We start from the raw sequence: 23,150 nt of genomic DNA, 5'->3' as shown, positions 1-23,150 counted from the left end.
TTTCTCGATATCTCTTCCGCATTCGACACCATCAGCCATTCCACTCTCCTACAGCGCTTAACTGAAATTGGCATTACAGGTGTTGCCCACAACTGGTTCAACTCCTACCTTAGTAACAGAAATTTCAAAATCCAGCTAGGAAATCACGAATCCAAGGCCATCCCCCTCAATCAGGGTGTCCCACAAGGATCATCCCTTTCCTCAACCCTCTTCAATATCTACATCCTACCCCTCTGTTACCTCCTTTCTAGTCTTAATCTCCCTCATTATGTTTACGCTGATGACGTTCAGCTGCTCATACCAATCACTGACTCTCTATCGAAAACCATGGATATCTGGAATGACACCCTCCAATCCATAAACAATCTCCTATCTTCCATCCATTTAGCTCTTAACACCACTAAAACTGAAATCATGTTCATCTCACCCCAAAACCAACCTATCCCCCCCCACTTTCTCATATCCCATTTGCCCAACAAGTCCGTGATCTGGGAATCATCCTTGATGGTCACTTCACGCTGAAGAAATTCATCAATAATATACTAAAAGACGGCTTCTTTAAACTTCACGCCCTAAAAAAACTTAAACCCTTACTACATCCCCCTGACTTCCGTACAGTACTACAAACCACCATCTTCGCCAAAACCGACTATTGTAATTCTCTCCTCCTCAGCCTACCGAACAATGCCATCCACCCCATTCAAATATTGCAAAACACCACAGCCCGGATTTTGACCAACTCACGCAGACATGACCATATCACACCTGTTTTAAAAGACCTACATTGGCTCCCAATAGCATCCCGCATACAATATAAGGCTCTCTCTCTCTCGTCCACAAGGCCTTATACAATCCTGATATGAACTGGTTTAACGAATCCTTCCGCCTCCACCAATCTAATAAGCCCACTAGACACCCACATCTCGCCACCATGCCCACCCCCTCTCCCAAACTCTACAAACTAACTTCCACGAGAGCCCGCGCGCTCTCGATCGCCGGGCCGACTCTCTGGAACACAATGCCAGTCGAACTACGGCAAGAAGAATGCCTAAAAACCTTCAAACGGAAGCTTAAGACCTGGCTTTTCATTAAAGCATACACCTAACTTCTCCTTTCCCTCTCCTCTGCGCTACCCTCCCCGCCTTTCCCTCCCCACTCCTCTCTCCTTTCACCCCTCTTCTCATTTCAAATCCGGCCCAAATTTATTTTATGCTATCTCCTATTAATGTATATATTGTATATATTTGCAAATCTTGTTTATAACATTTAACGCTATACCCCCCATTATTTCCCCCCCCCTCAATTACTCTTTTGTTAACATGTTATATTTGTTCGATGTAAAGCGCTACCCCAGGCGTCTGTTTGCGTTACACTGTGAACCGATGTGATAACATTGATGAACGTCGGTATATAAAAACTTCAAATAAATAAAATAAATAAATAAATACTAGCAGAGTATGTCAACTCAATCACACATGCAAAATACAAACAGACCCTCACAAAAATGCAGACTAAAGTAATCATAAAGTATTAATACAAACATGCAGACAAAAACTGAACTGTTAACCGCAAGAGGCCAGACTATTATGGAGTGCAACAATGGAAAAACAGAACTACTGCAAGTCCTCAGAAAACATCAAAATCAGTAAATATAAATGATCAATAGAACAAAAACCAAACTAATAAAAAGAATATTTCAAAACAGCTAACAAATAGAACAACATTTAATAATTGAAAACTCATATCAATTTTCCAAAGACCAATAAAATATTTCAAACACCATCCAGTACTTAAAACTTAAAAAGGATAAAAAAATTCCCAGTTGTCATTACCTGAAATCTTTTGATTTCTAGATGCTCTGAGATTGTCGTGGATTAGCAGGGGAGAGGTGAGGGGTTGTTCCTCACAATCTCTCATATATACACACATGCTCACACACACACACACACACACACACACACACACACACACACATATACACATTCTCTTCCTCCCCCTCCCCAGATCTCATAACTATCAGTCTACCGATAGGACAATTTATTTATGTTTTTTCAGTATACCTTACTTGTAATATATCCTGCTGTTTGTTAGACTAATTTTATGTCTGTTTCTCAGTCTGATTAATGTAATCTGTCAAATTTAAATGTAACTGGTTTGTTATAATGTAAACCGGAGTGAAGGCAACTCTGCTATACCTCGGTATATAAAAAAACGCTAAATAAATAAATAAATAAAATAAATACAGTGGTAGCCTCCTGTTTCAGCCCCCATGGCAGATGGACTCTTCATTTTTCTTGAGGCTGCGGAGGCTGATGCTGCTCTGTTTCCAGTGGGGGGGGGGGGGGGGGGGGGGGAAGAGGTGGCGCTGTTGCTTTTCCTCAGGCACTTGATGCCTCTTCCTGCGATGGCCCAGGGAATGGGCTTCCGTGGAGGTGGAGGCCGAGGCAGGAGCGATGTTGCTGCTGCTTCTTGGACGCCGCACAAACTTGAGGGCAATGCTGCCTCCTACTGCAACGGCTGGCACTCTTCTTTTTCCTGCTTGGCCTCTTCTTCCTGTCTGTGCAGACCCACCACTTCCGCTTCCAGGCCACGCGGACAGACAGGAAGAAGGAGAAGTCATGCCATCGCCGCCCCCAGACCGGTGGTGCACTGACCCTGCTCGCAGGTCCTCTTCGGGCACAGCAGAATGAGCGCTGACCCAGCCTACAGGTCTCACTTCAAGTGCAGTTTCATCGGCCCGCAGCAGCCCTTTTCATTTTTTTTGGTGGGAATCCTTATTTAAAAAAACAAAAAAAACAAAACAACAAACAAAAAAACAAGTGATGGGAATGACCGGTCCACCACGGGAAGCCCGATCCCCCGATAGGCCAATCCACCCCTCATTGGATGTTCTCTTCATTAGCTGTTTTGAAATATTTCTTTTTTTTATTAGTATGGTTTCACTATAATTGAAGTTTTATTTTTCTTGATTTGTTGTTTATTGGTCTGCCTGTGGTCTGTATGTGTGACCAAGATGAGGACTTTTGATAGTGTATAGTTGCTGTGTAGGGTTCTATATTCCTGTTTTCAATAGAAGGTGTCTTGGTCTTCTAAGGCCTGTTGTAATGTTTGCAGTGTTGCTCTTTCTTATCTGACGAAAGGGCTTATGAAGTTTTAAAAGCTTTTGTACAATATTTTTAGCTACATGTACAGTAATACCTGTTCACTGATTTATTAATGTCCTGCATTTTTCTTATTTTCAATTTGTTAATGACAGTACTGTACTTAGTGTACTATTTAAAAATCTACTTTCAGGCATAACAGTATATTTTCTGTGTGTTTACATTTTAACATTATATATGGGGGTAACAAAGGAAGTATCCACCCCATGTGCCAAATACTTTAAGTATATCACTGCCCCCGTGCTCCCTTCAGAGCCCCACATCCCTCCCCCATATCCACTCCCTCTTGCTCTCACCCCTTGTCTTATCCTTCTCCTATCTCGTTGGGCTCTCTGATCCGATCCCTCTCTTGTTGCTCACTTCCTCCTACCCACCTCCCACAAGAAAAATGACAAAGGCTCCGCAGCCCCTGTATAGTACCATATTATATGGGTGCTGCTGAGACAGGTGATAGGTGTTATGTTACATTTCAGCCCTCACTCCCCACAAGAAAAATGACTGGGCTCTCCCCTAGTCTAGGAGGAAATGCATGTCTTTTTCAAATGCTCCAGTGCTGCACTGCATGCAGAGCCTGGCTTCTTGCGGTTATCGTTCTAGTTTTTATCTGGATATTTCTGTTTTTAATTTGTGGTCACTTATTTTGTATTTGTTGAGGCTCATTTTGCATGTGTGACTAAGGTGAGGTATTCTGCTAGCATGGAGTTTCTGTGTAGGGATCTGTAGTGGCCTTGTTCATTGTGATTTCCCAACAGGAGGTCTATTGGTGTTCTAGGTGCCGGTGTAGTATTTGCAGTGCTGCCAAATCACAGGTAGAATTGTTGCTTTTGGAGTCTTGTGAGTTAGTGCTGTAGTATGGCAGGTTTGCTACATATATGCAGGGTTTTGTTTTGTCCCCTCCCCCCAGGATTTTATATTTCACAATGTGCTGGGTAGTGGAGAACATTTGTGTTTTTGTTACTTAGATGACACCAGAATTTATTTCTATGGTGAGATATAGGGGAAGATATGCTACTCTGCCCCCATTGTTAGAATGTTGTGTGTGTGTGTACGTTGGGGGTGGTTTGTGATGACAAATAGTCACTTAGTACTGACATTTCTATTAGTAATGCTGTTTTTGTCATTTTCTTCTTTACAATTATGTCTGTTTTTCTAGCATCAAACATTTAATTGGTCTAAGAATGAATAATTATACTCTCTGATTAATGCAAAGAATATATGTAAGATTGAATAATTAACAGCAAATGTAAAGTAAAAACTTGGCAGTAGGAATGTGGGCGGAGCTTGGGGTGGAGCTGGGGAGCAGAGCTTGGTTGGCCCTCCCAATTAAAAAGGCGCTCTGCTGCCCCTGAGGCAGGGGTAATGTAGGGGGTGCAGAGGCTAGTAATTGGATTGGAGTGGGGGAAAGTGATGGCATACATTAACACAGCCACCATCAAGAAATTTCGCTACACCTTCTGAGATGTAGCTATCTTTCCTTCCTTAAGCGGCCAACGTTAAGCACTAGCTAGCTAAGTCCTTTGCCATGCCCCCATCGCCCACCTCAAAATACCTATAAATTGAGCAGCATATTTAGCTGCACAGCGGGAAAACCTTTCACCCCCATGGGATCGAGCAGCTCAACTCCAAGGTTAGACAACTAGATCCCTTTGAATATCAGCCCCAAAGTAATCAGAGGAATAGTAAGAGTGACACAGAAACCAAAAGTTAAAAAAAACAATGCATAATGGATTATTTATCTGGCTAAAGTTAGCCAGATAAGCCATCAGGGATACTAAACGGGATAAGTATCCCATTGAATATCCCCCCAAAAGTTATCTGGATAAATTTGAAAGCTAACTGGCTAGGTTTGAATATTGGCAGTTAGTTTGCAAAGTTATCTGGGTATGTATACCAGGATAACTTTAACTTAACCAGTGATATAAAAAGTTCCCCCATCCTAGTGAAAACAATGCCAGTCATGCCTACCAATCGCCTCTCCTGCAGAGTTCTCCCCCAAATATGCATAATATGTTGCAGGCCTTTAGGCCTAGAAAGTCTTCCTCTCTCTCTCCCCCCCAAAATGAATTAAGGGAAGGACAGCAGCATTAGCCTACCCTTTGAATAATCACTGGTTTAGTTAAAGTTATCCAAGAACACATTCTTCCTTGGGCCCACATCTAGACATGGCCAAATGATATTTGGAGTTAGAGTTAAGTTTTCAGGCTAAAATGTAGCTGGATAAGTGCCAGGGATATTCAAAAGTCAGCATTTAGCTGGATAACTCACAAGTTACCTGGCTAAACGACTGTGAATACTGATATCAGAGTGTGCAGAGAAATACTGAGAGAGCGAATGAGAACATGCATAAAGACTGAAAGTGACATACTGAGCTCGATATTCAAATTTGTGCATTACCCAGATAAATGCCCACATTTGACTATTATTACCACTTATCCAGCTAAACTGTATCCAGATAAGTTAATATTCGGATAATATTTAGCCAGATAAGTGGGAGACATGTCAGAGGTGTTCCAGGGCAGAGCTGAGTTAGTCAAAGAACTTAACCGGCTAACTCTGATATTTAGAATTAACTGATAAAGTTGATTGGATAACTCTAAACATGGCCAAGTGCAGGGGCAAAGTTATTCGGAAACATGATCATAAATACCTTTACCTTAATCAGTTATATTCAAAGAATATAGCCAGTTAAGTGCTGACCTAGAAGATCAGGCTAGTGGATCTGCCTGCTCCAGCCTGCCCAAAAAATATTTGTGTGAGAGAGAGAGACTCTGTAGAGTCAATCTGACACTCTCTCTCTCTCTCGCTATATATATATATTGTCCACTGTAGAGGGGCACTTTGAATTGGGGTGGGGGTTTAGGGGGGTGGTATTACAGAAACATTCTGAGGTATTCATAGTAAAATTGCCCCCCAACCCGATTCAAAGTGCCCCTCTGTAGTGGTAAATATAGAGTCTCAGACTGATTCTATACAGTGTCTCTCTCTCCTCCCCCTCCCCTTGATGTATTAATCAGCATGCAAAGCAATAACTTTATTGCACCTTGCAGAAGCAGGGTATTTAGCCTAACCACACCCTTTTTTTGTATCGCAGGCACTATTTCCACTATATTTATAACATTTTGATAAAACTAGGGGAATAGTTTTAAAGTCAGTCATCTGGGACTGATCGCCAGCCCCTCCCCCTGCCCTTGTCCTCCCCACCTCGAGTTGCTAAAAAGCCCTTACCTCTTTCTCTCGTCCCACAGCCACAGCCACAACCCTAACCCTTCTGCACATCCGGCACCCTCCAAAACCCTTCTGCCCCATCCAGCAAGGGAAACAGTATGAGTGTACTGCAATTCTGGGCTCGGGGAGAATGTTGGAGATGATGGGTGGGATAGGAGGGTTAAGTTTGTGGTGGCAGGGAGGGGAGAAAGGAAGAGGTCAGAGCAGAGAGAACATTTCTTTGACAACCTGGGGGGAAGGGAGGGGTAAGATGTCCATCGGTCCTAGCTTACTTTCACTTTCAAATGATTTGGGGGGGGGGGATTGGGGGAGGCCCATTTTTCACACGCGGGGGTGGGGGGCTGAGGCAGGTGTGCCTGCCAGCCTGTTTTTTCCCCCTGTCTTGGCACTTAACCAGCTCTATTCATTACTGGTACATTCTTTGAATATAGCCGATTAAGGTAAAGTTATTTGGATACACTTGGGGACTGATCTGTTTACACCTATCCAGGTAACTTTGAAACTTAACAGGCAATATTCAAACATAACCAATCAGATTTCAAAATTATCTGGCTACATATAGCAGGACAACTTTATTCAAGGATATTCAGCGAGATGTTTATCCCGCTGAATATTTCTGATAACTTTTTGGCTAACTTTACCTGGATAAGTATCCATTTTCAGGGTTTTAATTTATTTCACTTATTTATATACTGCTTCTCCCAGCCGATTTTAAATATTGACTTCACTGTGTATGTAAAAAGAGTGAGTGAATATTGTGTAGCGAGAAAGTAAGTGATAGTGATAGCTAGAAAGAGTAAGTATGAGAGTATGGCAGAGTTCAGATGAACGAGAGAGATTGTGCAGAGATAATGACAATGCATCAGAAAGTAAGATGCAGTGCCTGAAGTATTCAGAGTTCAGAGAGACAGTAAATACAATGTACAATTATTTTATCCCAGCAGCCTCCTCCTGCCATTTTGGTCTTCCAGCTCAACTGGAATTGTTCTCTACTGGGTAACAGCACCTTCTGTTGGGATTATGGACAATTTTAAGGCAATAATAATGGGAGGGTAATAATCTAACTTAAATAAAGATCTTTCAGAGTTAAGAGGGGAATCTGTCTTTTGTTTTTTTGTGTGTTTTATATGCCTGTTTGATTACCGATGCCCTGATTTTATTTCATTTTTATTTATTTATAAACTATTTTTATAAATAATATCCAAATAGAGTAGTGTACATAATATAAAATAAAGTATAATCATGGTGTTATCTCTTCCCAATATTAGGATGAGTATCTCCATGGAAGGGGGAGGGATCATGTAAGGAAGATAATCAGGAATCAGTGGTAGTGCTTATATGTTATATTACCTCATCCTCGAGGCCTGAACCAGTTTCTTTTACATTATAAGGAAGGTTGTAAAGCTAAGTTGTTTACCTGTAACAGCTGTTGTCTGTAGACAACAGGATAAATCAGCCAAACAAGTGGGTGACATCATCCAACAGTGCCGAGACCGAAAGCTCTTAGAGTGGACATTCCCACGCTACCACATGCTGTGCGAGTCTCCTCAGTCTTAATAGCAAACGAAGAGAGTCATTTACTATGCTGCAGGAAAACACCAAGGGGAGGGGGGGGCGCATTCCCAAGGTTTTTTCTTATTTATTTATTTATTTATTTATTTATTTATTTAAAATTTTTATATACTGACATTCATCCAGGATATCATATCGGTTCACATTGTAACATAAAACTGGCGCCAGGCATGGCGCCTTACATTGAACGATTAAAAACATGTGAACAAGGTATTAAAAGAGGGGGGAGATAACATGGGAAAGTTTGCATTAAATTATAAACAACGTTTGCAATTATATACATATGTACAATGGAAAGACAGACTAAGAAGTGTGAGTTTTAGGCAGGCAGCCTGAGGTATTGTTCCTCTCAGAAAAAATACCATGGTGATATTTTTTCTCATGGAAAAAATCTGTGACAAAATATTGCGACAAAAATCATGCAATGGCAGCCCCATTTGCCTGAGGGGCATCTAATTAAAGGGCCCCATATGGCCTGAAAAAGCAGTCCCTACAATGTTAAAACCTCCCTGGGGGTCTTGTGAGACCCCCATCCCACCCACCTCCACCGCCTTTAGAGGTGACCCTCAGGCCTTAAATTTAAATAACAGGTGTCCAAGTCACATGGGATGGCCCTCCCCTGTCCTCACTCTGTCCCCTTAAAACATCAAAGTCCCTTTGGCATTCCTCCTTCTGGAATAGCACCATGAAATTGGGGCATTCTTAGCATGGGGGCCAGCAGGGCCATTTTGAATTTAGTGACCGGCCGGCCCAGTGCCTAGGGGGCGCTCCAGGCCCCACTAGGCCATCAGAGATCTTTAAGGTACCACAGGAGAAAGGTGCATGAGGGAGAGCTCCGGTGCTATTGGAGTAGGTGAAAGCCAGGGGGTATTTTGATATTTTAAGGGCGGGGTGGGGACAAGAGTAGGGTTCATGACTTCATGACTTGGGTATCTGGTTTTTTAAATTTAGGGTCTAAAGGGGGGTTGAACGGGGTTCTCGCAAGACCACAGGTGGAATGGGGGTGCTTTTTTGGGCCCTAGTGGTCCTTTAAATTTTAGTGAGGGAGCATCAGGATGTGTGTTAGCGTCCCGATGCTCCCACTGAAGGTTAGCTACAACTCAGGTGTTGTAGCTAACATTTTGGGAAATAACGCGGCTTGTGTTTGTGGCAGGCTGCCTTAATTTATTTGCATTAGATTAAGTATGCATGAGCCGCTTTGCAGGCATTAGCAAATTTTATGCATGAAAAGCAGCTCGTTTCAATACATAGTGGGTTTTTGGTGAAAATATTGCACAATATTGCCAATATCGCACGATAAATGCTGTTTTTCAAGCATTAAATGCTTATCACGGCTTAGTAAATAGAACCATAAGCTTTAACTCTAAAGCGGATGTGGAAGGGATTGTGTGACTGATTTATCCTGCTTTCTACGGAGAAAGCAAATGTTGCTTACCTGATGTAACAGGTGTTCTCACAGGACAGCAGGATGTTAGTCCTCACAAATGGGTGACATCGAGGATGGAGCCCACCACGGAAAACTTCTGTCAAAGTTTAAACAGAACTTTGACTGGCCCCTACTGGGCATGCCCAGCAAGGCACTGACCCTGCAGGCAGCAGGGGTCTCCCTTCAGTCTGATTTTCAAAGCCACAGGCAGTGCCTAAAAAGTAAAAACAAAACAAACCCAACACCGCGGGGTGGCGGGCGGGTTTCGTGAGGACTAACATCCTGCTGTCCTGTGAGAACACCTGTTACATCAGGTAAGCAACATTTGCTTTCTCACAGGACAAGCAGGATGGTTGTCCTCACAAATGGGTGAGTACCGAGCTGAGGATGTCCCGACTTGCACCAAATGCACCCAATGACGTGCAACAGGCACAACAACTGGGGTGGTATTTGGTAAAGGGCATCCGCACCCTACCGGGAAGGTGGAAGGGTGTTGGTACATCACGTTGGAAAAAGGTTACGCAAGACAGATTGGCCGAAGATGGAAGTCCTGTCTTCCAGCTTTGTCCAAACAATAGTGGGCTGCAAAGGTATGGAGAGAACTCCAGGTTGCAGCTTTGCAGATGTCAGGAAGCGGCACCGATCGAAGGTGTGCCACTGACGTCGCCATGGCCCTCACAGAGTGTGCTTTCACACGGTCTTGAAAAGGAATGCCAGCTTGCTGATAGCAAAAAGAAATGCAGTCCGCCAACCAGGAGGAAAGAGCCTGCTTACCCACAGGATGTCCTAACTTGTTAGGATGGAAAGAGACAAATAATTGAGTGCTCTTCCTGTGAGCAACTGTACGGTCTAGATAAAAAGCTAGAGCTCGTTTGCAGTCTAGGGTATGCAGAGTCTGTTCCCCGGAGTTGGAGTGGGGCCTGGGAAAAAAGATAGGTAGTATGATGGATTGATTAATATGAAACTCAGAAACTACCTTAGGTAAAAATTTAGGGTGAGTGCGGAGTACCGCCCGGTCCTGCAGGAGCTTAGTGTAAGGCGGATAGGTAACTAGGGCCTGCAATTCACTAACCCTGCGAGCTGAAGTGATAGCCAAAAGGAATAACACTTTCCATGTGAGATACTTTAATTCACAGGAGTGTAGAGGTTCGAAAGGAGGTTTCATTAGACGACCAAGAACCAGGTTAAGGTCCCAAGATGGGGCCGGAGGACGTAAGGGTGGCTTCAGATGGAGCAAGCCTTTAAGAAAACGCGTTACCAGGGGTTGTACTGAAATAGGGACACCCTGTACACCTTTATGGAAGGCGGCTACCGCACTGACATGCATCCTAATGGAAGAGGTCTTTAGACCGGATTCTGATAGGTGCCATAAATAGTCCAAGAACTTAGAGATTGGACAGGAAAGGGGATCAAGGGACTGAGAAGTGCACCATGATGTGTACCTTTTCCATTTATATGAATAGGATCTTCTGGTAGAGGGCTTTCGTGAAGCTATCAGGACACGAGAAACCGAATCCGAAAGGTTAAAAGGCTGAAGGACTAACCTTTCAACATCCATGCCGTCAGGGACAAGGCCTGGAGGTTGGGATGGAGGAGGCATCCGTCGTTTTGAGTGAGCAGATGCGGGTCCGTTCCCAGAGGGATGTGCCTGCGGATGGAGAGATCCTGGAGTATAGGAAACCACACTTGGCGTGGCCAGTGGGGTGCTATCAGGATCATGGTTCCTCCGTCTTGGCGTAGCTTCACGAGAGTCCTTGACAGAAGAGGAAGTGGAGGGAATGCATAAAGCAGACCTGTCGTCCACTTGAGGGAGAAGGCATCTCTCGGCTGAAAGTGTTGGCTCCGAATGAGAGAGCAGTAATCATCCACTTTGTGGTTCTGAGGGGACGCAAAGAGGTCTATGCGGGGAAAACCCCACTTGTGAAACAGAGAGGTCACTACCAGAGGATCGAGTGACCACTCGTGTGGCTTGAAGACACGGCTCAGCTGGTCTGCCAATACATTGTCTACTCCCGGCAGGTAAGTGGCCCTGAGGTACATAGAGTGGGAGAGGGCTTCCGCCAGATCTGCGCAGCTTCCTGACACAGAAGGAAGGAGCCTGTGCCTCCCTGCTTGTTTATGTACCACATGGCCACTTGGTTGTCCGTCTGGATTAAGATTATCTGATGGAATAGATGATCTTTGAAAGTTCGGAGTGCATAGCGGATTGCGCGAAGTTCCAGGAAATTTATCTGGTGTTCGGCTTCCTCTTTGGACCATAACCCTTGGGTTTGTAATTCGTCCACATGGGCTCCCCAACCGATGTGAGAAGCGTCGGTGGTTAGGATTACTTGCGGATCCGGTGGAAGAAAAGGTAAGCCCTGAAGGAGGTTGACCTGAGTTGTCCACCAGGTTAAGGATAGGCGCAGGGCCTGTGTGACTGTGACTATGGAGGACAGAGGCTGAAAAGCTTGAATCCATTGGTGTCGTAGAGTCCATTGTGTTACTCTCATGGCTAGTCGGGTCATGGGAGTGACTTGAACCGAGGATGCCATGTGTCCTAGGAGAATGAGGAACTGGCGAGCCGTGGCAGTGTTTTGAGACTGGAGCTGGCGAGCCAGGGATATTAGGGTGTGGACCCTCTGAAGAGGAAGGTAAGCCTTTGCCTGCAAGGTGTCCAAGTCTGCTCCAATGAAGGATAAGGTTTGAGACGGGACTAAGCAAGATTTCTCGTAATTGACAAGAAACCCTAAGGAAAGGAGTGTTTGAATTGTCAATTTTAGGGAGGATTGAGCTATGTGTTGGGAGGAGGCCCTGATTAGCCAATCGTCCAGGTAGGGGTAGACGTGGACACCTTCCTTCCTTAAGAATGCTGCTACCACTACGAGACATTTGGTAAAGACTCGTGGGGCAGAAGCCAGACCGAAAGGTAGGACACGATATTGATAATGGTCGTGGCCTACAAGAAACCGCAGATATTTGCGATGGGATTGTGTGATCGCAATGTGGGTATAAGCGTCCTTGAGGTCGAGAGAGCACAGCCAATCCCCCTTTTGCAAGAGAGGGAGCAAGGCGCCCAGGGTTACCATCTTGAACTTTTCTTTTGCAGATACTTGTTGAGGGCCCGAAGGTCCAGAATTGGACGTAGCCCCCCTGATTTCTTTGGTATTAGGAAGTATCTGAAATAGAAGCCTTTCCCTTGTTGACAAGGAGGGACGGGTTCTATAGCATTTGATTGTAGAAGAAGGGATACTTCTTGATGTAATTGAGTGAAATGGCTGGTTAGACTCCATGCCTGAAGGGGCGGGGAGTCTGGTGGAAGTGTTATGAAGTTGAGGTGGTAACCCTGTGCGATAATTGCTAGCACCCACTGATCTGAGGTGATCTGTTTCCAACAGTGTAAGAAGTGGAACAGTCGACCCCCCACAGGGATGTGTGGAAGAGGGAGATGGCATGTGCTCAATACAGGGAAGTCAAAGGCCCGCCGTAGGCCCAGGAGGTGGGGCTACAGTAGGTCTTTGCTTTCTCGGTTGACGAGGCTGAGGCCTGTTAGAGGACCGTGCAGGACGAGCCCTAGTTGACGGAGGGTAGTAGCGACGTGGTCGAAAGAATGACTTCTTAGAGTCCTTCTTTTGCGGTTTGCTTGGAGTCACCTCAGGTGGGACAGATGAGAGTTGTTTCAACGTCTCATGGTGGTCTTTTAACTCCGCCACAATCTGTTGAATTTGCTCTCCAAACAAATTGTCGCCTAAGCAGGGCAATCAGCAAGACGATCTTGGACTTCTGGGCGAAGGTTGGATGACTTTAACCAAGCCCAACGTCTGGCTGAGATGGCTGTGGCTGAAACCTTCGTGGAAGCATCGAATATGTCATAGGCAGTCCTAATCTCGTGCTTCCCAGCCTCAAATCCCTTGTGAAGAAGGGCTTGAAGCTGTGGTTGGTATTGGTCCGGCAACGTGTCAGCATAGTCTTGCATCTGCTTAAAGATGGCTCTGTTGTATTGAGTCATGTAAAGTTGATATGAAGCTATGCGTGAAATCAACGTAGCTCCATGATACACTTTCCGTCCTACACTATCCAGGAACTTGTTTGTCCCTGGTAGGTGGGGTAGAAGAGTGCGGCTTAAGACGCTTGGCCTTCTTCTGCGCGGACTCAACCACAACAGAGCGATGATCCAGTTGAGGCTTTTGGAAACCTGGTGCTGACTGGACAAGGTATGTGGAGTCAGCTTTCTTGTTAACTGGTGACACCGATGAAGGAGATTCCCAGTTTTTCTTGAGCAGATCCAAAAACACCTGGTTGTATAGGGATGGAAGCGATGATTTTTGGAGCATCCAGAAATTGAAGTAGTTCCATCATCTGGTTGTCTATCATCAGCTTCAGATTGTAGTTGAAAAGGTACAACTTCTGACATTTCTTTCACAAAATTAATGAAAGATAGATCCTCAGGAGGAGATCTTTTTCTACTCTCTGTAGGAGATGGTGGCGAAGGCAGATCTGTGTCAGAAGAGGTATCATCATCATCACCCCAGGTATCGTAGGGATCATGTGTGGCTTGTAGCCCTGATGGACCTGGCTGAGGCTCTGAAGGCATCGATTGGAAACCGAGGTGGAATCGGTGCATTGCAGTAGGTGGAACCAGAAATGGCATTGATGGCTTCGGTTGCTGCCGATGGAATCGGTTGCCCTGGCGCGGAAATCGATGGAGCCGAAGGATAATCGATGGAAGATATACCAGAAGGTACCGATGGAACTACCCCGGAAGGGGGAATTCGAAACGGTGTTTCTCCTGCCAATGAGAAACCAGTCGGAGACAGTGGTGTTGTCGATGGCTCTGGAATCACCGATGGAAGGGCCGTCACGAGTGCCTCCATGCGGCTCAGTAGCGGTGCTAGCGCTTGTATCAACGGCTCGGTGGTCGGTTCCCTCCTCGGTGGCGAAGCCGGTGCCGGTGTCGGTGCCGGGGGCGGCACTGGAACCGGTGCCGGAGACGGTGCCGATGGAGGTTGTAATTTCTTCATCGCTTTCTCGATGGCCTCCTGGACCAGCCGGTCCAGTTCTGCCCGGAGACCAGGGGTAACCAGACCCGGCTCGACGGGAGAGGGAGGCTGAGGCAGGGCCGGAGGGACCACCGTAACCGGTGGGATCACGGCCCCCACACCCCGAGAGGGTGAGGGTTTCCTCGATGCCGGCGAACGAGACGTGGAGGGCATCCGGTCTGTTCGCGGCTTCTTTGTCGGTGGCTCGGTTTGAACAGAGGTCGATGGCTGTGGATCCTCGACAGGCCGAGACTTATGCCGTCGATGGCGGTGCTTTTCTTTCCGATCCCCTCGCCCATCCGGGGAAGGGACGGGAGTCGACGGCCGAGAAGCGATCGATGGCGGACGGTCACCGGAGGGTTGACGATGATGGTACAACTTCGACGGTGCCGGTTCCGATGACGTCGATGCTATCGATGGCGTTGGGGTTGGTGCATGGAAGAGGAGCCCCATCTTCTCCATCCTGGCTTTGCGACCCTTGGGTGTCATTAAGGCACATTTGGTGCAAGTCAGGACATCATGCCCACTACCCAAACACATTACACAAACCCTGTGGGGGTCTGTGATGGACATAGTCCGGGTACAATCCGGACAACGGCGGAACCCCGTTGCCATGGCCTGAAGCCAAAATTTAGGCTGGGGATCGGTAAGTGCCAACAGGCCTCAAGGGCCAAAATCGACAGTAGTCGATGGAAAAAGGCAAAAAACTTACCGGGTTCCGTAAGATAACTAAAAATTTGTCGAAGGGAGACCCCTGAGGGGCAAATTTTCTTAGGAAATTAACTTCCAAATTCTTGTCAGGAACGTGGTTAGAGAGCTCCTTTCACCGCGTGGCAACTGCTGCGCGGAAAAAAGAAGACTGAAGGGAGACCCCTGCTGGCTGCAGGGTCAGTGCCTTGCTGGGCATGCCCAGTAGGGGCCAGTCAAAGTTCTGTTTAAACTTTGACAGAAGTTTTCCGTGGTGGGCTCCATCCTCGATGTCACCCATTTGTGAGGACAACCATCCTGCTTGTCCTGTGAGAATATCTGTTACAGATAAGTAACTTAGCTTTCTCTGTGAATAAGCAGGTGTCATGGTTCCATCTGCTATGCAGCCTCCCTGCCAGTAGCAGTCATCAGCGAGCCTCGCTCACAGCTGCTCTAGCCACCTACTTGCTAAACACATGATGTGGCAGTTCCAGCCCTACTTGACCCAGCCTGTTCATTGTTTTCCTGCCTTTTCATTGAATCACCTCTGCTCCTTTACCTAGTCATCCTTGTCTTGTTTCCCTGCCTTTCCTTGTGGTCTGCTTTGGCCTCCTGCATTGCCCTGTGGTTTTCCAGGTCTTCCTGTCTTGCTCTGCACCCTTCCAGGCCTCTCTGCTTTGCTCTGTGCCCATCCCGCTTTGCTCTGCAGCCTTCCAGGCCTACCTGCTCAGGCCTACCTATGCTTAGTGGCCTCGTGGGTCTTCTTGACATGCCTTGTGGCCTTCAGGCCTTCTAGGTTCACCTAACCCTGCCATATGCCTTGGTTGGGCCTTCTTGTTTATTGTTACTTGTTCTAGCCTTGTCCTTGTCTAGTCTTGTCTTGTCCTGTCGTGTTCAGTTCAGTTCAGTCCCTGCCTGTCCTTGTTCCAGTCCAGCCTGGCTTGCAATCTGTTCTAGTCTAGCCTGCCTTGCCTCCAAGCCAGCTTGCCTTGCCTTTGGTTCCAACCTTGTCTCCAGCTGTGCCTATATCCAGCTCCTATCTGCTAACTTGTTCTCCACTTCCTGTTTTTCTACCATAATATTCTCCAGAAGAAAGGTCCTGCTGGCCCCCAGAACTTGTGGACTCAACCTAAGACGGAGGGGGCTGGTTAGCAGAAGAATAACATCTCCAGTCCTGCCCTGCAGTCCTGTATCACTTCTGTGGGGATGATCCCTGATCCCAGCCTGCCAGACCATGAAAGAAGGATATCAGGCACACAAGTGGGAACTCCCAATTTGATGGTTGCATATAATTAGTTTGTTATTTTGCATATCAGTAGTAGATCATTGGACCCAGTTATGTTGCCCGATAATGGAGTTAATTAAATAAACTTTGAAGAATTACCTATCCAAAGCTATTGTCTTAACATGAAGTAGTCTCATTGATAAACAGTTAAGGTATGGGGAGAAGATCATGTAAGCAGGTTAGAACACAGATGTGCTAAAGAAGTAGCTGTATCCCTAACCTGATGGGCCTTTATTTTACTTTGAAGATGTCCTGCTTGATTGTAGCAGTAACTAATGCAATCAGAGATCCAAACTGAAAGTGTTCTCTTTGTAACTGAAAACCTCCATTTAATTGGATTATGAAGACTTTCTGTGAGACTGCATCCTTTGCAAATAGAAAAATAAAGTTCTTCTGCAGTATGAAAAGCCTGCTCGCCAGTATGGGGTATGTGGTCCTAGAACAAATGTTAAGAACGTGCTTGGGATACATATTTGTATATGTTTTTCATGATGTAATCATTGGAAAAATCAATAAAGTTTAAATTATAAAAAAAAAAAAAAAAAGAACATGCTGGGTCAGAACCAGATCCAAAGAATCCAACATCCTGTCTCTGAAAGTGGCCAGTTCAGGTCCTTGTACCCAGTGGATCCCAAAATGTAGATCTACTCCTTCTTGCTCACTCCCAGGGATAAGCTATGGCTTTCCCAAGTCTACTTGGCTAATAACTTGTATGAACGTTTCCTCCAGGAATTTGTCCAAACTTCTTTTACATCCTGTTATGCTAATTACTTGATCACAACCTCTGGCAACAGATTCCATAACTTGATTGTGCACCAGGGGAAAAAATACTTTCAATGATTTGCTTTAAATCTGCTGGTTGTTAGTTTCATGAAGTGTCTTCTTGTTTTAGCATTATTTGAAAGGGTAAACTACTATCCACTATTTCGCCATTCCACTCCACTAAGGATTTTATATACCTCTATCGTATTCCCTCTCAGTTATCTCTTAGTTTGTCAGTTTAATCTATTACATCTTCCAGTTTCACAGTAATTGTTTAAATTCTTCAGAATCATCACCATCAAAAACACTTCTGGTGTGGGTATGTCCCTAAGATTCTCCTCAGTAAAAAGTGAGGCAAATAATTCATTTAGCATTTCTGCTATCTCCTTGTCCTTTATGAGCATCCCCTCTACCCCTTGGTCATCTAGAAGTTCAACTGATTCCCTTATAGGCTTTCTGTTTTGAATGTATTGGAAACAGTTTTTATTATTCATTTTTTCTCCATGGCAAGATTCTTTTAAAATTTTCTTGGCCTTGCCTTATTACTGTTTTACATCTAACTTGCCAATGCTTATGCTCTTTCCTATTTCCTCATTTGGGTTTTCATTCCATGGCTTGAAAGATTGGCTTTCATTTCCTCTTTCATCTCACCAATAGACTATGCTGGCAGTCATTTGGTCTTCTTTCAACCTTTTTACATGCATGGAAGTTCCCTTTCCGATGTAGATTTTCTGCTTTTTCCTGAAGAGGAGGAGAAAGGTGATTCTAAAAATATCAGAGAGCGTAGCTTCTGGTTCTGGGGGACATGAGAGTGCAATGGGGGATATTCAGCATGTCGTGAGAAGGGCCTAGACACCTAACACAGCAATCATGGAAACTGGTCACAGACATTTTCTTTAAACATTTAGGATATTGTTTGAAGCCCAGTTTTGATTTGGACATCTTGAAGAAAACTAAGATAATGTTAAACTCAATTTTGTAAAGTAAACACTTGGTAAGAGCTAAAAGAAAGACAGTGGTATTACTATCAATATTCTTTTCTTTTTTAGGAAATGCACTAAATTAAAGAATAAGTGAAAAAAGATTGAAGATAAAAGTGAAAAAAAACCTGGTGAGTGGCTATTAAAATCCAAGTGAGCAATTCACATCCATTCATATGAGCAGAAAGACAATTACTAAGGAGACTTGCATAGTAGGGAGCTGTGCATAAATGTCCACGCGTGTTCAGAAAAACATACAGGGTTTTTTTTTTTTAGATCTGAGAGTTTTCTTTCTTGGTGCCATCGGACGACATCACCCACTTGTGTGACTATTATCCTGTTTGTCCATGGAGAATGATTTGTCTTCCCTTTCTATGCTGTATGGGTTGACTAGTTTTGGCCCTCGGCAGTTAAAGGAAATCTTTACCAGGAAGTCTTTGGGAATCCGGAGGCGTGAGAAGGCTGGATTTTGTATGTGCTGGGCTCTGGTTTTATCAATCAAATTGGGATGGCTCTGATGGGGTATGATTTAGTTTTAAAATGTTTAATAACTGATCAGTTTGTTTATTGAATATATCTTTGTATGATTTTACTGTGACACATCTGGCCTATTCCCTATTCCTAGCCAGATGACAGGGTGTAAATCAGTTAGAATAGGTTTAATTTTATTGAATGGTATTTTTATTATAATTATTGAATTTTGAACATCAATTGTATTTTATGAATAGCATTTTAATCTGTTGTAAATTGCTTTGGGCAATTCTTAGCGATTGAAAAGCAGGGTATAAATGTAATAGATCAAAGGACAGTACGAGTGCAAGAGAATGAGTGATAGAGGGTGCAGAGAAATCACAAGAGTGAATATGAGAGTGACACATAGGAGCCTACGCACTAAAGCTTAGCACTCATGTAAACTGGTCTGAAAAGACAGTACCATTTATGTGATAAAATTAGTGTGTGAGTGTATGCAAATGAAGGAATATCACATGCAAATGAGGCTTTAGCAGGTGCATGCTGAACAGTGAGGTATGCTCTTCTCCAAGCAGGCTCAGATTTTGACATAGTAACATAAGCAACTGTTAAGGTGCCAAATCTTGAAAGAATCATGCTGCCATACAATCCTGCAGTCCACCTATGATCTTCAGCCAGCACCTGCAGTAGCAGCCCTGTCCTCACACAGGTTTCCTTGGTTCTAGATGGAGGAGGGAAGGACTTTGCTTATGTTCCTTTCTGTTGTTGCTGCTGCCAGAATTGGCTGAAAATCTCAAGACATAGTAGGAGGCCAGGAGGAGGACTCAGGATGAGTGCAGGGCACTTTGGGTGAAAACTTATTTGACCTCCAATCTCCAATCTATGTAAATGGTAATGTCCAATCTACCTTGGTAAAGTTTTGAGGCATATGCATTTGATCTGATTCTTCCCTTTCTTGGAAAGTTGAGGCTGAAAATTTCATAAACTTAGGGGGTCATTTTCAAAAGGGATCGTGTGCGATACCTAGGTCAGGGTGGGTTCTGAGTGGTGTCCGCTCCGGAAAGGGAGGAGTTGGGGCGGCACCAGGGCGGACGCCGCGAAGACGTCGCTGACAGCGAAAAGGTAAGGGCCCTTTTTGCCGCCAGATTCACACCCAATAGCACCACCTTTTACGATTTAACCCTGGTAAACTTTGGACACAGACATAGCCTGATAAACTTAGCCCTCTAGTGCGTCAGGCCACTCTCCTGTGCGTGCAATTTAGTATCGGCCCGCATGCAAATGAGGGCCTGCGGTAAAAAGAGGCGCTAGGGACACTAGTGCGTCCCTAGCGCCTCTTTTTTGACAGGAGTGGCAGCTATCAGCGAGTTTGACAGCCGATGTTCAATTTTGCCAGCATCGGTTCTCAAACTCGCTGACAGCCACGGGTTCGGAAACCGGACGCCAACAAAATTGAGCATCCGGTTTTCAACCCGCGAGCCGTGGGCCGATTTTTTATTTTTTTTTTACTTTTATTTTTTAAATTATTTTTAAGTTTTGGGACCTCTGACTTAATATCACCAGCAGTTTTTACTGCTTTTCTGTGCACCTTCCCAGTGCCGGCAGAAATTAACGCCTACCTTTGGGTAGGCGCTAATTTTTGAAAGTAAAATGTGCGGCTTGGCTGCACATTTTGCTTTCTGAATTGCGCGGGAATACCTAATAGGGCCATCAACATGCATTTGCATGTTGCGGGCGCTATTAGTTTCGGGGGAGTTGGCCGCGCGTTTTCGACGCGCTATTACTCCTTACTGTTTGTTAGCTGGCCAAATAGATCCTCCCAGTTACGCCCATATCCCACCCACCACTTAGCCAGAAAAGTATTTGTCTGGCTAAGTGGCAGTTGTTAAACGTGGCCAGATATTTAGCTGCTGCCACTTAGCCAGATAAGTCTGTACTTATCCGGCTAAGTCCATACTTATCTGGCTACATGGTATTGAATATTGATCTCCCTGTGCTTAAGACTCAACAAAGCTTTTGAAAAGTAGCTTTCTGTCTGTGTCTCATTGCTCCTCTGCACTCTTGGTGTTTTTCTCTCAGAAAATTTCTGTGTTGCCCCTTCACAGGCACATGTTCACATTCATAAAGATATGATGCATTCTGGCAGGCTGCAAAGTTCTTGACATATAGAGAAAATGATATCTGAGAAAACAAGAAAAATGCTGGTAGCTGTGACACTGGAAGGCTGTTTAAAAAGAGCAGAATAAGGAGAGAGGCCTTTGCATACAACCAGAAAAAAACCAAAGCTAAAGAGAGATTGTGCACCATAACTGTGGAAGATAACTGGAACGGAATAAGGAAAGAGGTCACAAAGAAAAGTTTCTTGATGAGAGACTCTTTGAGAGAACATATACAAGTGTGCTGCCTAAAAGCCAAATTTGCATGTAAAGGCCTCCTTTGCTTTTGTGCCAGACATTAAATTCACTGGAAAAAGGAGGACTCTTTTTGGCAAAAGTACAGTTCTCCACTGTTCTTTGCCTTGCACTGTGGTAATAGTCACTCTCAGTGGAACAACTTTACCAATCAGTATGACGCCATTACTTAAACAGTACTTTAGAACTGATGGCCCATTCTAACTGATGGATATTCACACTGTAGTTATGAAATTATAATATGCTGATTGCATGCGAGTTGTACTTTTCCACGCATGTAAATTCACATACCCGAGTCTAAGCATCCTTCTAAAATCAGCCCTTCTCAGTCTATGATGGTATGGGAACAAAAGAGAACAAAACTGCTGAGTCATCAGGCACAATTTACTTCAATTTCTTGCCCCCCTGCTTCTTTGTTCCCTAAATGCTAAAAGGGGGAGATGAGGGATCCCTGGCACAATTGTCACTTGGGCTGCTTGGGAAAGTCACAAGGAAAGGCAATAGATGTGAGCTGGCTCAAGGCAGGATGAAGCTCAAAAGATAAAGTAAGACTTTTGTCTGCTGGCATCAGCACTTACATACCTCTTTTCCGCACCACATCCTCAGATTCTGGCTTGCGGCTGACAGAGACCACCTTCATCATCAAGTGATTACCTCCATGCCGAATTAGTGAGACCACTTGCTTGTGTCCTACCTTCACCACATTGATACCGTTCACCTGAAGAGTAAACACACCAAAACAGCCAGCTTACTTCAAACTCAGAAAGGAGGAGGGAAGGACGTATTTCAGAATGCTTAATCCAGTGCACTTTAATTAGAATTCTGAATGGTCATGTTTTCCCCATGAAAATAAAGTTTTAATTAATAGGAAAATCTTAAATATTAACAGAACTGCTAAGAATAGACTGGTAGCTCAGAACCTGGCTCAGGTTTTCTACTCCCTGGGTTGGCCTAAGGCGGGGGATGCTGGTGGAGAAAGACAGTCAACATGCAATGGCAACATCAAGTGGCTAAATTTAGGGTCCATGATTGCAAAGTTCTAGAGGGAGCCCGGGTGAATGACTTCCAGCTGAGGCCTGTTATGGCAATAACTGAATTAAAGTGAGTGGGGAGGGAATATAAAAAGGCAGAAAAAAATCCACAGGTAGTTGCAAAAGAAGGATCATGGCACCGAATCCCTTCTCTGGTTCCTTTTGAACTGGAAGCACAAAAGAGCAGGACGAAATGAGCAGGTCAAAAAAAAAGTATTCATTAACAGAATTGTGATACCGGGGTATTGTTATGAGTGCTTGCAACAATAGCTGGATTTTTCTTTGCTTTCAATAGACTGAGGGATAGAAATGACTGTTTCAGAGCATCTTACTATCCCTAGGCTTTATTAGTAAGAAGGTCTTTGTGCCAGCAGAAAATGTTAAGAGGAGATAAGTTGACTCCCAGAGAAAGACCAGCAGAAGGTAATAAAAGGAGACAAACAGAATTTCATTGAGAGCCAAGCAGAAAATTGATAGGAGGTAAACAGAGTAACATAGGAAGAGCAGCAAACTACAAGATGCAGTGGCTCAGATTCACTAAGCTTCTCTCCTATGGAAACAGAATGAGAGAAAACTTTAATGAATCAGAGCCTATGTTAAGTTTTCTATTTCTCAAAGGAAACAGGGGTTGACAGTTGTAATTCCCTTACTCCCTCCACTTAATTTTTATATATGTGTGATCGGGTGCCCAATTCTGGGCAGGGAGTAGGAATTCCAAGCTCTGGGGTTCTGATGGGGTGCTATCTCCTCACAGAGTGGTGCCAGTGGGCTTATCACTCCATGAGGAAGGTTTGAGGAGAAGAGAGCCTGCACAATGAAGGTAGCTGGTACCTAGGGAGAGGTTGGCCAGGCCTTACTAAATAGAAGAACTCATGAGAGTCTTCTATTTAGTAAGCTGAAGGAGAAGTTCCTTGAGATAAGAAAAGCATGTCATTTTTAAAAGGGGCTTCAAAATAGTTGAAGCCCTTTACACGCACGAGAGAGAGATAGAGAGATCTGACACTCTATATATCTCCCACTGTCAGAGGGGGACTTTCAACTCAGGGTGATTTTATTTGGAGTACACACAGTACTAGCACCCTAGGTAGTCCAATGTAACACTGCCCCCCCCCAAAAAAACC

General features: G+C 44.6%; 1 protein-coding gene across 4 annotated transcripts in view; it reads right to left on the bottom strand.

The window, feature by feature from the left end:
* SHANK3 (SH3 and multiple ankyrin repeat domains 3) overlaps positions 1-23,150 on the bottom strand; it is a 1,690,229-nt gene that overhangs the window by 226,696 nt on the left and 1,440,383 nt on the right. For all 4 annotated transcript variants that reach the window (XM_029615063.1, XM_029615061.1, XM_029615060.1 and 1 more), the window contains one exon: positions 21,581-21,716. In XM_029615063.1, the coding sequence (XP_029470923.1) occupies positions 21,581-21,716 (136 nt within the window). The remainder of the gene's footprint in view (positions 1-21,580; positions 21,717-23,150) is intronic.

The sequence above is a fragment of the Rhinatrema bivittatum genome, chromosome 9, assembly GCF_901001135.1.
Source record: "Rhinatrema bivittatum chromosome 9, aRhiBiv1.1, whole genome shotgun sequence".
Taxonomy (NCBI): domain Eukaryota; kingdom Metazoa; phylum Chordata; class Amphibia; order Gymnophiona; family Rhinatrematidae; genus Rhinatrema; species Rhinatrema bivittatum.
The sequence above is the reverse complement of the archived record's forward strand: the minus strand, read 5'-3'. Positions and strand labels throughout refer to the sequence as shown.